This window comes from Mchenga conophoros, linkage group LG7 (genome assembly GCF_057382185.1).
Source record: "Mchenga conophoros isolate Kocher_MC1m ecotype Shallow Benthic linkage group LG7, M_conophoros_male_GT1.1, whole genome shotgun sequence".
NCBI lineage: Eukaryota > Metazoa > Chordata > Actinopteri > Cichliformes > Cichlidae > Mchenga > Mchenga conophoros.
The window spans coordinates 63,117,280-63,130,172 of NC_140532.1; the positions used below are offsets into that span (position 1 = coordinate 63,117,280).

The window sequence follows — 12,893 nt, forward strand, 5'->3', positions numbered from 1 at the left end:
TCACAGTTGAAGTGTACCTCTGGTGCAAATTACTGACCTCTGTCATCATTTTAAGTGGGGGAACTTGCACAATCGGTGGCTGACTAAATACTTTTTTGCCCCACTGTATCTATATAATGAGTCATGTCAGTTAGTCAACTAGCCTCAGATTTAACAGGTTGCTCTCAGTCCCATTTGTTATATCCCTTGTCTGCTGCATGAGACAGGGCTGTCACTCCCAACACGTTGAATATAAAACCATATGGTAATGAGTGCAAAGTGATGTTTTTCAACCCAAACCACAATATCTTTGTGTGCCTAATCCATTCCAGGAGGTAAAAGCAAAACCAAGTGCAAAACACAAAGGTGCAGGTCATAATTTTCCGTCTAACAGGCATGTTCCAACAATCACATTTACATTACATGCTTCTGTAAAAGGGACTTTACCATACAATATAAAACGTGTTGTGATTTGGTGCTATATTGAACTGAAGTGCAAACTGCATCCAAGACATAAACTCCACTGCTACTAACACAAAATCGGTTCTTTCCAAACATCTGCACAGACAGCATGATGACCCCAGCAGCCCGAGTCAGATCTTCAACATGTTTTTTTTTAAAAACTTTTTACCCCATTAAAGCCATTAAAAGGCCGATGGGGTATTGTTGTTACCCTGCTGGGTGGGCAGGCAGACAGGGTGAGTTTCTAAAAATCTTGTGAAATACTCACTGTGTCATGTTTGGTTATGTGGAGCAGTTTAAAGCTTCACAGATGAAGATGAATTAAGCGCCAGTCATCTTTTGTTTTGTAAATTCTCTTTTAAATACTGCTATGACAAGTGCAAAATGTGAAAAATGCATAAACCACAAATTTGTTCCTCACAGAAATCCCATGGAAATCATGCTATATAATTAATTGGTTGGACTCTGTCAAAGTGAGCCTTTTTATCTGAGAGCTGGTGTTATGATTTTGATGTGGTCCTCTTTGATGTGAAATGAACCTGCCCGGGAGCAGAATGAAGGTGCACACTACCATGGAGAAATGTTTTAACCTGAGCCAGCCCTGTGAGACTGAAAATCCAGAGATATAAACTCCAAAGCTGGCTTGGGAACACACTTACCTCACTTCATGAGAGCAGCCCCTTCAGTGTGCATGTCTGTTATCTAGTTACTCATTCATGTGACAAAGTGGAAGCAACCGAGCTTTCAACTTTCTGCATTTACTTTACTTTCTACTCAGTAACGTCTGAACTGTGTGTGTGCAGTGTGTGTGTGTGTGTGTGTGTGTGTGTGTGTGTGTGTGTGTGTGTGTGAGAGTGTGTGAGAGAGAGAGAGAGAGAGTTTACAGTCTGGGCCGAAGAGCTCAAGCTGCTGAATTATTAATGCTCTCAGTGGTCAGCGGGTCAGTCCAACACTTTTGAAAAGCCGTAAACTAAAGTGGACAGGAAACCAGCAAGTGTTTGTGTGTGTCAGAAAAACACACACACACACAGACATGCACATGTCTGTGTGTGTGAAAGCCACGTGTGTGTGCATGTGTGTGAGTGTGAAAGCCAACTTGTCAGATGTGTTTAGTTTTATTTGTTGAAACATAAATTTTGTGCGAATGTGTGAATACTCATTGCTTACATATTATGCATAGGCTTCAGCTACATATGTGTGTATAACTGTGTGCAAGGATGTGAAATATCCCCCGAGCCAGTTTCCCTTAGGTCTTCTGTGTGGATCTCTACACAAATAAGCCATTAGATGAGATCTCAGACTCTGCTGCTCTAGTCCAGAGCTGCTGCTAATGGCCTTAGACAAGAAATGCTACTGGTGAGTGTTTGACACAGCCCATTGTTTGTGTGGATGGGTGTGTTAGTGCTACACAAATGGCCTCAGAGACAGTGAAAGAGCTCCTCTGGCCTCAACACTGTTGGAAATATCAGGGTCATTGACCTCTCACCAATACTGAAAGTACACAGTGTGACAGCTAGTGCTTCATTTACTTTATTTTAGGATGGCTTCCTTTATGGCTTTATGTGGTTCTTAGTACAACACTTAGCTGTTAACTTGGAGAAGTGGGGACTGACACTGTGGTGTAAAACGAGACTTAACAACCTGCATGTTATTTTCAAAAAGCAGTTGAATTTTGTTTAATTTTACAATATACACACTCAAACTTAGAGGCAGCAAACCATTCACAGGCAGATTATGAGATAGAAAAACTAAAATTAAAGCATCGGAGCTTCAAAAATGATTGACAAGAAAAACAAAATGCAATGAATTACTACTAATCTGAAGCCTACGTTTAATTGACAATAACACAAAGACAAAGTGTTGATACAAAAAAAAGTTTTGATCTTAAAAAAATCACTGCTGAGCCTTTCAGGAGTAACAGAAAAGAATAAATCGAAAAGAATTTAGAGATTTATTCTAAGAATCCCAAGAAATCGGTGTACATAGCAGATAAGACTAAAAACAATGTTTTTTAAAGGGACATGAATTGGTACTTTTCAAAGTTCAAAACTCACCTCCATAAAATACACAGTGTTAAACTAAAGCATAAGACTACCACACAATATAAGGAGCCCAGCTGTCCTAAATCAAAAGTATTTCTACTTACCAAAATAGATTCTTATGTTTATGTTTTTTATGACAATTTGTTTGCATTGTATATAATTGCATAAATTTACATGAATCAGTCCAGCATCTGTTTTAGCTTGCTCTGTTTTTTTTAATGAGTGTGGGCTGGGAATTCAGAAATAGAAGCATCTCACCGAATGTAGCCACCTCTCTGTATGTCTCCCTCCCTTTCTCTGATAGCTAGGCGCCTCTGCTGTGGCAATCACAACAAAACAAGTCAAGCATACACAGGGGTTGTGGAGTACTTGTTTTATTTCTTTTTCATTCACTATATCGTCAAATGAACTATACAAAACATAAATTTAACACGGAATGTGAAGCTTATTTAAAATAAGTTTTCTTTTTATCGCAATAGTGCGCTATTCTGACAGAACTGTTTTTAGGTAAGAGAAGCATTTAAAAGCAGTTGTTTGGGACTGCCTCAGACTACTGTAACTCAATGGATCTCTGTATATATGGTTACTTGAGCATTACACAAGTATATCTGGCTTAAGCATTGCCTCAGAGTGACTTTAAAGGGATGGAGGGGCAGAACATCCAAATCAGCCACTTGAGGCTGGCTGCTAAAACTTTGTAGCAAACATAAACATCTTTAGAGCCTGGTGTCTGCCAGACATAATCTATGGTTACAAAACCTGTGGTTACAAAAAGACTTCTAGTTTTATAAGTGTGTAGGAAATTTCCCTTGGCTATTTTACTTTGTGACATCAATTTAGCTAGTTTCATAGATGGTATAAAAGACATTGCCACAATAATATATTAGGATATAATCCCAATATGTGTACAGTTTCAGTCAGATCTACACCAGGAAGGCAATGACGAAAATGCTGTACTATATGGTTTTTAATGGGCATTCACAAATCAATGGGTTTCATATAATTTCATAAAATATATGTCTATATTTTATATGCAATTCATAGTGCCAAGGCAGGCTGTGTCCTAAGCATAAACATATCGAGCACAATGTCTTTTTGTTGCCTTCTGAATGAAAATTTTCTGCAAATTATGTCACTTCATGTCCTTTGTACTAAAAATGCTAGCACTTGACTGTCTGTGTGATATGTTCACAAAGTTTATGGATCTTGCTAACAAAGCTAGCAAATACTAGCTGATAGCTTAGCTCTCCAACCCCCTCCATTGCTACTGCTTGCCAGATAGAGTGTACAAACCATCTTTTATGGACAGTATATTATGGCGAGTCAGAGATGAGCAGTCAAGCCATATTTGAAATCAAAGCTAATAGAGACATTAGTAGTGAATGGCCACTTAGAAGCCTTAATATTGATATGCTAAATTGATTGTTTTCTATGGCAAAAGCTTTCTTGTCAGGAAACCAATGCCAGTTAGTTGATCCACAGCTTTCCTGCTCAAATGGCATTTGTTTGATGTCAATTCATCCAGAAGCTAAATATTAAATTCTGGACCAGAGTATGAATCCCTTTGACTGGTGATTCCCTCACTTTTAATCCATAAATACATAAAACTCTCTTCAGTAAAATATCTGAATGCATATCAGATATAGACTATCCATTTCTTTGGTTCAGAAATGATTGGTACCCAGAGGATAGATCTTAATGATTGTGGTGACTACTTAACTTTTATACCTTGCATCAGAAGTATGGGGGAAATCTTTATATGTGTGTTTCTCATTATACAGTATAAACCTTCTTCTGGCTGCTTTCTTTAGTGGTTGCCATAGCAGATCATTTGCCTCCATCTCACACTATCCTTAGCCTTCTTATTTTTATGTCCACAATTGTCACATCCATGAATCTTCTCTGTGGTTTACCTCTTTCCTCATGCCTGGTAGGTCCATCTTCAACAGCGCTTGAGCAATATATCTGCTATCCCTCCTCTGCACTTGCCCAAACCATCTCGGGCTGACTTCCATCATACAAACCTTCCCTTTCAATCTGGATCTTATCCTTTTCTCACAAATCTGTTGGAGTTGGTGGAGATAACACTCATCTTCACCAACTCCAACCTGCCTGCATTCTTTACTTCATCTCTCTTGCACATTATCCGTTTTATTGAATGGCTGACCCCAGGTATTTTAACTACGCTACCTTCACAATCTCTCCTCAGTTTATCTTCACTTTTTTGTTTCAAAAAAAAAAAACAACTGTCACACCTACCGCTCACCACTGTTCTGCTGTCCTCATACATTTCCTGCACCACCCTCACATACAGTACTTCTATGCAACTCCCAACTTCTTAAAGCAGTATCACATTTCCTCTCTTGGCATCTTATCATATGCTTTCTGTAGATCCACAAAAACAGTGCAACAGCTGACCTTCTCTATACTTTTGCCTCAACACCATACCCCATACCCATGGTGTGCCTCATCCTGCTGCAGTTACTCTGCACATGGCCGTTGCTCTTAAAACAGCACACTTCATCTCCACTTTTTAGGGAACCTCTCACTCCACATGATTGAAACATCAATCCGGTTCAAACAGTCCAGTGCCTTCTCTCCTATACATAGCTGTCATTGTATATCTAAATTATTGTAGATTGAGCCACACTGAGCCTTGATATTTTCTTTTAACAGTTAAATGTCTCTACATTGTAACCATTTATGATAAAGAATTCGATTGATGGCCATAAAATTTGATGGACACCTTTCTACTCCCCTCAGGACCAACTGAAAAATGGCTTATGGTTGTTCAACCTTTCATCCACCGCCTCATTAGGGACTTTGTGGTTTCTAAGTTATGTCTAGTGCTATGTTAAAAGATCTCATTACAATTAAGAAAATATTCCAGTATCCTCATGAAAAATAATTATATTTTTGCTTTATTTTACAAGACTTTTTTCAAGTGTATCTTCAATTTAAAACACCTAGTACACAAAGCAGGCCATACCTCTATGAGCGGGTGCCAGTGTGCGATTGGCTTCCGTGGGTATGTCAGCATCTCATTCCAGTGGTCTCGCCCAAGGCTCTCGGCCTCACTGCCTACCCTGCATACCCCGATCACTTCATTATGCCCAACCCTGGAGGACAGAAAAAACAGCACCCACAGAGACTCTAAAATGTTCTAAAATGCGCTGGCATGTCACATGAGAGTGCTAAATGTACAGAGGTAACTCACCGATCATAGTCCATGACAGCTATTAGCAGGCTGATCTGGTCAATGCTCTCAGGAGGAACATCAAACACAATGGCCTCATTGTACACTGGATTCAGAGTGTTACGCTTAGTCGATGTCTTTCTCTTCTTTAGCCTTCGACCATCACACATCAGAGACACTTTCACATATGGATCTGAGAAGAGAAAAGGTGTTAAGACTGAAGAAATAATTAAACAGATATACACACACTAATGCATGCATACCTCATCTTCCTACACCACCTCTTATTGGACACGACACACTGTACTGTTGATCGGCACCCACCTGAGGCTCCAGTGATGTCCATGGCTTTGAGGTTTCTGGCTTTGATAATTGTGATGGTAAGCCTGCCAGCCGTTGGGAGATAGCACAGTGAGAACATCAGCTCTCCAAGGTCCACATTGTCCTACAAACAAATATATTGTGTTCCTATATTAGCACTGCACATCATCAACTTTAATTAACTTTTTAGATTCAACAATACAGTCACAGATGGAACACACAGGGATCTGTATATTGGCAGTTAAGAGGTTTGGTGATAAAATTATACTATATGGGTAACGAAAAGCACAACTGCTGTTAGAACAAACATGAAGGAATAGGAACCAAACAAAAACTAAGAGACATCTATTTCAGGAAACCGATTATGGATAAAAGCAGCTTTGGTTTATAATGAGCAGCACAGTTAAAGCGGATCCAACATGTAACACCAGAGGAACTTCACATATGGATCGTGGCTGAAACGCGGAAGCCTTTCAGAATCATGTCTGGATGATTCATCATTAATCACTAATAACCACGGCATTACTGTATCCCAGTATCAGTCTGTGCTAAAATGTGTGGAATCTACAATCAAGTTTGAGCTACTACTAAGATTATAAAAACGTCACTGCTTCCGCTTCTTATTCACATTCATGCATATGCCAGACTCTTTTCCCAGTTAACACATCTGAAAATAACGTGTGATGGTGTGATAGTGAGCAGTGCGTTTATGAGGTACAAGCACTGACAAGATTTATCACAGGGAAACTCTGATTTCTATTTTTATGCCTCCTCTCACATATCTGGCTGGTAGTTAGCTTCATGTTAGGAAACCTTAGAAATTAAGTGATATATTTACAAAAAGTTTTTTTCTTCTTCAAAAGACTGATTTGCAGTTTTTAAAATAAGAACTAAAAATACAAGTTTCAATGGATAGGGTAGCAAAGCAGGTTAAGAGTGATTAATACAGAGGATACTAGCGATAATGTGTTTAAGATTCGTCAGGAGAAACCAGTCTACTAGAAAGACTTGTTAAAGATGTAGCAGAGACAGTGGAACACCATTGTTTCACTTGGAAATTAATAAGTGCTCCATCGCATACTGTACAAGATGATTTGGAGTCTGATTATGAGAGCAGCAGAAATGCCCATTAAGAAGCTACTGCTCAGAGTCTTCAGCTGAAAATCACTGAAAATCAAATTGAACAAAATGAGTTAATTCATCATAGATGACAGCATATGCATGCCTGCAAGCACACTGACACACACGCGCGCACATGCGTCGTCCAGGACCTGTGACATTCTAAGTGGGCGATGAGTTGATTCATCACACGTGTTGCTGAGGCGAAATCTACCTCCAACACCACATTATTGGTGTAGCTGTGAGCCTCGGGCATTAATGATATGCAGCTTATGAAGCCTTCGAGGTTTAACACACAAATTGGGGCACAAGCACAGGAATGTACACTCTGACACTCACATAAAGGTAAGCGTGTGCGGGGAAGGTAGATCAACTAGCCCTTCAGCTCACTACAGGATAATGTGATTTCCTTCTCCTATTTCACACATACACACACACATACACACATACTAAAGTTTTCAGACTATAGGATGTCGGTCACTACTCTTATGAGCACTCAAATCAAGCCTGCGGTCAAGATTATGGTCACTTGCGCTCGGCCAATGAAATTAGAGTGGTGCTTTAAAGCGCTCCAATAAAGCAGAGAGAGCATATGGACGGTCCATCTTCTCCAATTATAACACTAACACCTGCTCTCCCTCAGGAGCAGCCAGGCTTTATCTATGAGCCTCTCTCTAGCTGTGTCTTTCATAATCACGCAGTCTAACTTGATCACTCTCCTCTCGTTCATCATTCTGCTTCGTCCTTCCACTTGTAGCCGGTCTTTAAAGTGTCATGTTTAACATTCTGATATGATGAAATAAACCACTGTGTTTGATATTTCTTAGACATCCAGACATAAAAAAGCATATGAAGCACTTTCTTTATGTGCTGCACCAAAAAGCAACTTTTTCTACTGGTAATGAGAAGCAAAGAAACATCCATCTATTCGCTTGTGCTTCTCAGGGTTGCTGGAGCCTATCCCAGATGTCTTAGGGTGAGAGGCAGGGTACACCCTGGATAGGTCGCCAGTCTGTCGCAGGGCCAACACATAGACAAAGACAACCATTCATGCTCACATTCACACCTATGGGCAGTTTAGTGTTTCCAATTAACCTATCCTCATTAACTGCATGTCTTTGGACTGTGGGAGGAAGCCAGAGTACCCGGGGTGAACCCACACAAACATGGAAATTAAACTCAGGACCTTCTTGCTGTGAGGCAATAGTACATGCTAACATGTCACCGTGAAAGAACCACGTCTTAAATATATCTTTTATGACACATGGTACATAGACTGGTTCTTATATAGTGCTTTTCTACTCTATCTTGAGCACTTTACACAACGTGCACATTGCACACAGTACTTTTTTTCCACTGTTTCTGGGTGCTTCCTAACCAACATCCACACTCCGATGGATGCGTTGGAGAGCTACATGGGGTTAGCATCTTGCAGCGTCTTGTACTTGGCATGCAGACTAGAGCAGACTGGGACCGAACCATCAACCGTCCAGTTAGTAGGTGACCTGCTCTACCACCTGGGCTACAGCCACCAAAACAGCACATAGTGGAATGTTAAACAACTTTAAACAATCATTTTGTGCTGTGACAATAAGAGTCTCTGTCAGTTGCTGTTGTTGTGGTAGTAGACCGTACTGTTTGGCTGCCTGATACTGCAGAGCATCACAGAAGTACTGAACAATTGCACTCCAAGGCAATAGAGTTAGTCATTCCATTAGACAAGAAACGTATTCCTCTTTTACTTTATTAAGCAGATTTGCTGTTAAATTATTTATCTAAAATAAAGTGGGTGCCCAGAAAATGCTATCCTAATATTTAGGACCTGTAAAGTTCTCATTGCTCAGCCATATATGTATTTAAATAATTTTACAAACGTGAACTGACTTGACAAAGATTTTGTTTTTACTCAACTTTATACGGCCTACCCATTTCACATGCTTTATTGACATAATTGTATTTTGTACTTCTATAAACTGAATCTGACTGCAAGCAGCTGCAATCTGTACTCAGAAATTTCCATTCCATTTGTAGATTGAGAGTAACTTTTTCTACCACTTAGATGCCACTTAGACTGTGAAATACTCCATTCTTCTTTTTTTAACAATCACTGTATCCATGGCAAACTGATTACAGTTTTACTGGCTCATTAGATCTCCACAGCTTTAAACAAAGCTTTCATTCATGCTTCTTCTACTTTAAATTTTACTGACTATATAAAAAAAAACCAAAAAAAAAAAACCTCTTACGCCCCTGCGGGCGGTTTATCCTTCAAGCTCGGGTCCTCTACCAGAGGCCTGGGAGCTTGAGGGTCCTGCGCAGTATCTTAGCTGTTCCCAGGACTGCGCTCTTCTGGACAGAGATCTCCGATGTTATTCCCGGGATCTGCTGGAGCCACTCGCCTAGCTTGGGAGTCACCGCACCTAGTGCTCCGATTACCACGGGGACCACCGTTACCTTCACCCTCCACATCCTCTCGAGCTCTTCTCTGAGCCCTTGGTATTTCTCCAGCTTCTCGTGTTCCTTCTTCCTGATATTGCTGTCATTCGGAACCGCTACATCGATCACTACGGCCGTCTTCTTCTGTTTGTCTACCACCACTATGTCCGGTTGGTTAGCCACCACCATTTTGTCCGTCTGTATCTGGAAGTCCCACAGGATCTTAGCTCGGTCATTCTCCACCACCCTTGGGGGCATCTCCCATTTTGACCTCGGGACTTCCAGGTTATACTCGGCACAGATGTTCCTGTACACTATGCCGGCCACTTGGTTATGGCGTTCCATGTATGCCTTGCCTGCTAGCATCTTGCACCCTGCTGTTATGTGCTGGATTGTCTCTGGGGCATCTTTACACAGCCTGCACCTGGGGTCTTGCCTGGTGTGATAGACCCCAGCCTCTATGGATCTTGTACTCAGAGCTTGTTCTTGTGCTGCCATGATTAGTGCCTCTGTGCTGTCTTTCAGTCCAGCTTTGTCCAGCCACTGGTAGGATTTCTGGATATCAGCCACCTCCTCTATCTGCCGGTGGTACATACCGTGCAGGGGCCTGTCCTTCCATGATGGTTCCTCGTATCCCTCCTCTTTCTTGGGTTTCTGCTGCCTGAGGTATTCACTGAGCACTCGGTCAGTTGGGGCCATCTTCCCAATGTATTCTTGGATGTTCGTTGTCTCATCCTGGACTGTGTTGCTGACACTCACCAGTCCCCGGCCCCCTTCCTTCCGCTTAGCGTACAGCCTCAGGGTGCTGGACTTGGGGTGAAACCCTCCATGCATGGTAAGGAGCTTTCTTGTCTTTATGTCAGTGGCTTCTATCTCCTCCTTTGGCCAGCCTATTACCCCAGCAGGGTACCTGATCACAGGCAGGGCGTACGTGTTGATGGCCCGGATCTTGTTCTTACCATTCAGCTGACTCCTCAGGACTTGCCTGACCCTCTGCAGGTACTTGGTGGTTGCAGCCTTTCTAGCGGCCTCTTCATGGTTCCCATTTGCCTGCGGGATCCCCAGGTACTTGTAACTGTCCTCTATGTCTGCAATGTTGCCTTCTGGTAGTTCAATCCCCTCAGTTCTGACTACCTTCCCTCTCTTTGTTACCATCCGACTACACTTCTCCAGTCCGAACGACATTCCAATGTCATTGCTGTATAGCCTGGTAGTGTGGATCAGTGAATCGATGTCTCGTTCACTCTTGGCATACAGTTTGATGTCATCCATGTACAGGAGCTGGCTGACAACTGCTCCGTTCCGTAGTCGGTATCCGTAGCCAGTCTTGTTAATGATCTCACTGAGGGGGTTCAGGCCTATGCAGAACAGCAGTGGGGACAGAGCATCTCCTTGGTAGATCCCGCACTTGATGGTGACTATATATATATATATATATATATATATATATATATATATATTAGGGGTGCAACGATACACAAAATTCACGGTTCGGTTCGGTTCGATACTTTGGTGTCACGGTTCGATATTTTTTCGATACAAAAAAAATGTTCATGCCTTTTTAATTTGTCATTTATTAAAATTATAAATATATATTTTAACTCAAAAGTACAGTTTTTAAATTTAACCCTAACCCTTTGCGTGTTTTTTATTTTGACAGCGAATGCGGACCACTTATGTGCACCCCTGGTTATATAGCTCATCATATTGCAGCCACAGAAATGATTTTGTCCATGAAACCATAAACAGTGTTGGGAAGGTTACTTTTAAAATGTATTCCATTACAGAATACAGAATACATGCCCCAAAATGTATTCTGTAACGTATTCCGTTACGTTACTCAATGACAGTAACGTATTCTGAATACTTTGGATTACTTAATATATTATCATGCTTTTTACAACTACGTGAATGTACTATTGCTGTGTGATTTATTACTATTACTGAAGGTCCGCGACTCCGAACTGTAGTAAAGGGACCTCTGACTAATACGGCGGGGTCCCTGTCGGCTCGTAGCCGAAAAATAGCTTTACTTTGTTGTGTGGGTCAACTTTTCTTGCGAGAGACAGAGAGAGGCGTTGAAAGGCTGCTCCAACGGAACTTGTTGTTTTCGGAGGAAAACACGAACACGGTGTACAGTCGAGTCTTAATAGCTTACTTACAACTGGGCTCGTCAGGCACTCTTCTTGGCTGAAGTGGTTATTATTATATTTACATGCTTCCAGCTCCCGTTTTTCCTCGATGACAACTCGTACCTTTCCACTCCCCTTTTTCTCCCTCCTCGCGCTCACAGACCCATAACGAGTATGGCAGTCCATTCTCCCTGCAACACGGACTACACTGCCCATGATGCTACATTCTTTAGAGCTATGCTTGTAGCATTCTGTCTGTTAGCTTAGCACAACAACAACGAAAAGGCGCTCTCTCACCCAGGAAACACACAGTCGCAGAGAGAGAGAGAGAGAGCGTCGCCCTGTAACCATGGCAACCGTAACGCTGCCGCCTGGAACAACAGAACGTAGCTGTCAAACAAAACCAAACAGTCCTGACCCGCGACAAAATGAAACAGGAAAGTACCGCAGTGTAATCCATTTATTTCAACAAAGTAACTGTATTCTAAATACCACCTTTTTAAACGGTAACCGTAACGGAATACAGTTACTCATATTTTGTATTTTAAATACGTAACGGCGGTACATGTATTCCGTTACTCCCCAACACTGACCATAAAGCTGCACTTTCTTTTTGCCTTATAGTCTGATTTGTCATAACTTTTCCGTTTTGTGGTAAGCTTTTCTTTGGCTGTCACTTATTCACCCTGACCTGTCTTATTTGGCTCAGCAGAACTAAAATATATATCCTGCTGCTTTTACACACACATTCACATAAGCTCAGCGATTCTCTGCATCCTCTCACATGTTTAAGCTTGCTGCGGGAGATTTCACTCGTCATGTTTGCGTAGTAAGCTAACGATTGATAAGATGATGTCAGAGGAATTGGTGTGCAAATTATCATCACTCACCAATCAGTACTGTCGCTCTCTATACACAGTTCGCGCAATTGCAAAGTGAAAGCAAAAAACAAGCGCAAATTCAAACGCGATTTCAATATGTCACATATTGACAGTGGCTCACCGATGCCAATGACATAATTACCCAGCTACATTTCCGAAAGAATGCAAAAGCATTGACATATATTTTTCCTTCCTACGATAGCCCGACGGGCAGGGCAGAGATAGATTTTGGTAGCCCGACTGGAAAAATCGCTAGCCCCGGGACGTCGAGCTAGCGATTTTGCGAGCCCTGTATCTGATTGAGGAATCACTCATCTTTGGAAAA

At 41.5% G+C, this 12,893-nt stretch overlaps 1 protein-coding gene across 1 annotated transcript in view; it reads right to left on the reverse strand.

The window, feature by feature from the left end:
* syt9b (synaptotagmin IXb) overlaps positions 1-12,893 on the reverse strand; it is a 61,924-nt gene that overhangs the window by 4,443 nt on the left and 44,588 nt on the right. Inside the window, exons 5-7 of the mRNA XM_085280701.1 lie at positions 6,004-6,124; positions 5,701-5,872; positions 5,473-5,602 (exon numbers count right to left, since the gene is read on the reverse strand). Coding sequence (XP_085136827.1) covers positions 5,473-5,602; positions 5,701-5,872; positions 6,004-6,124 — 423 coding nt within the window. The remainder of the gene's footprint in view (positions 1-5,472; positions 5,603-5,700; positions 5,873-6,003; positions 6,125-12,893) is intronic.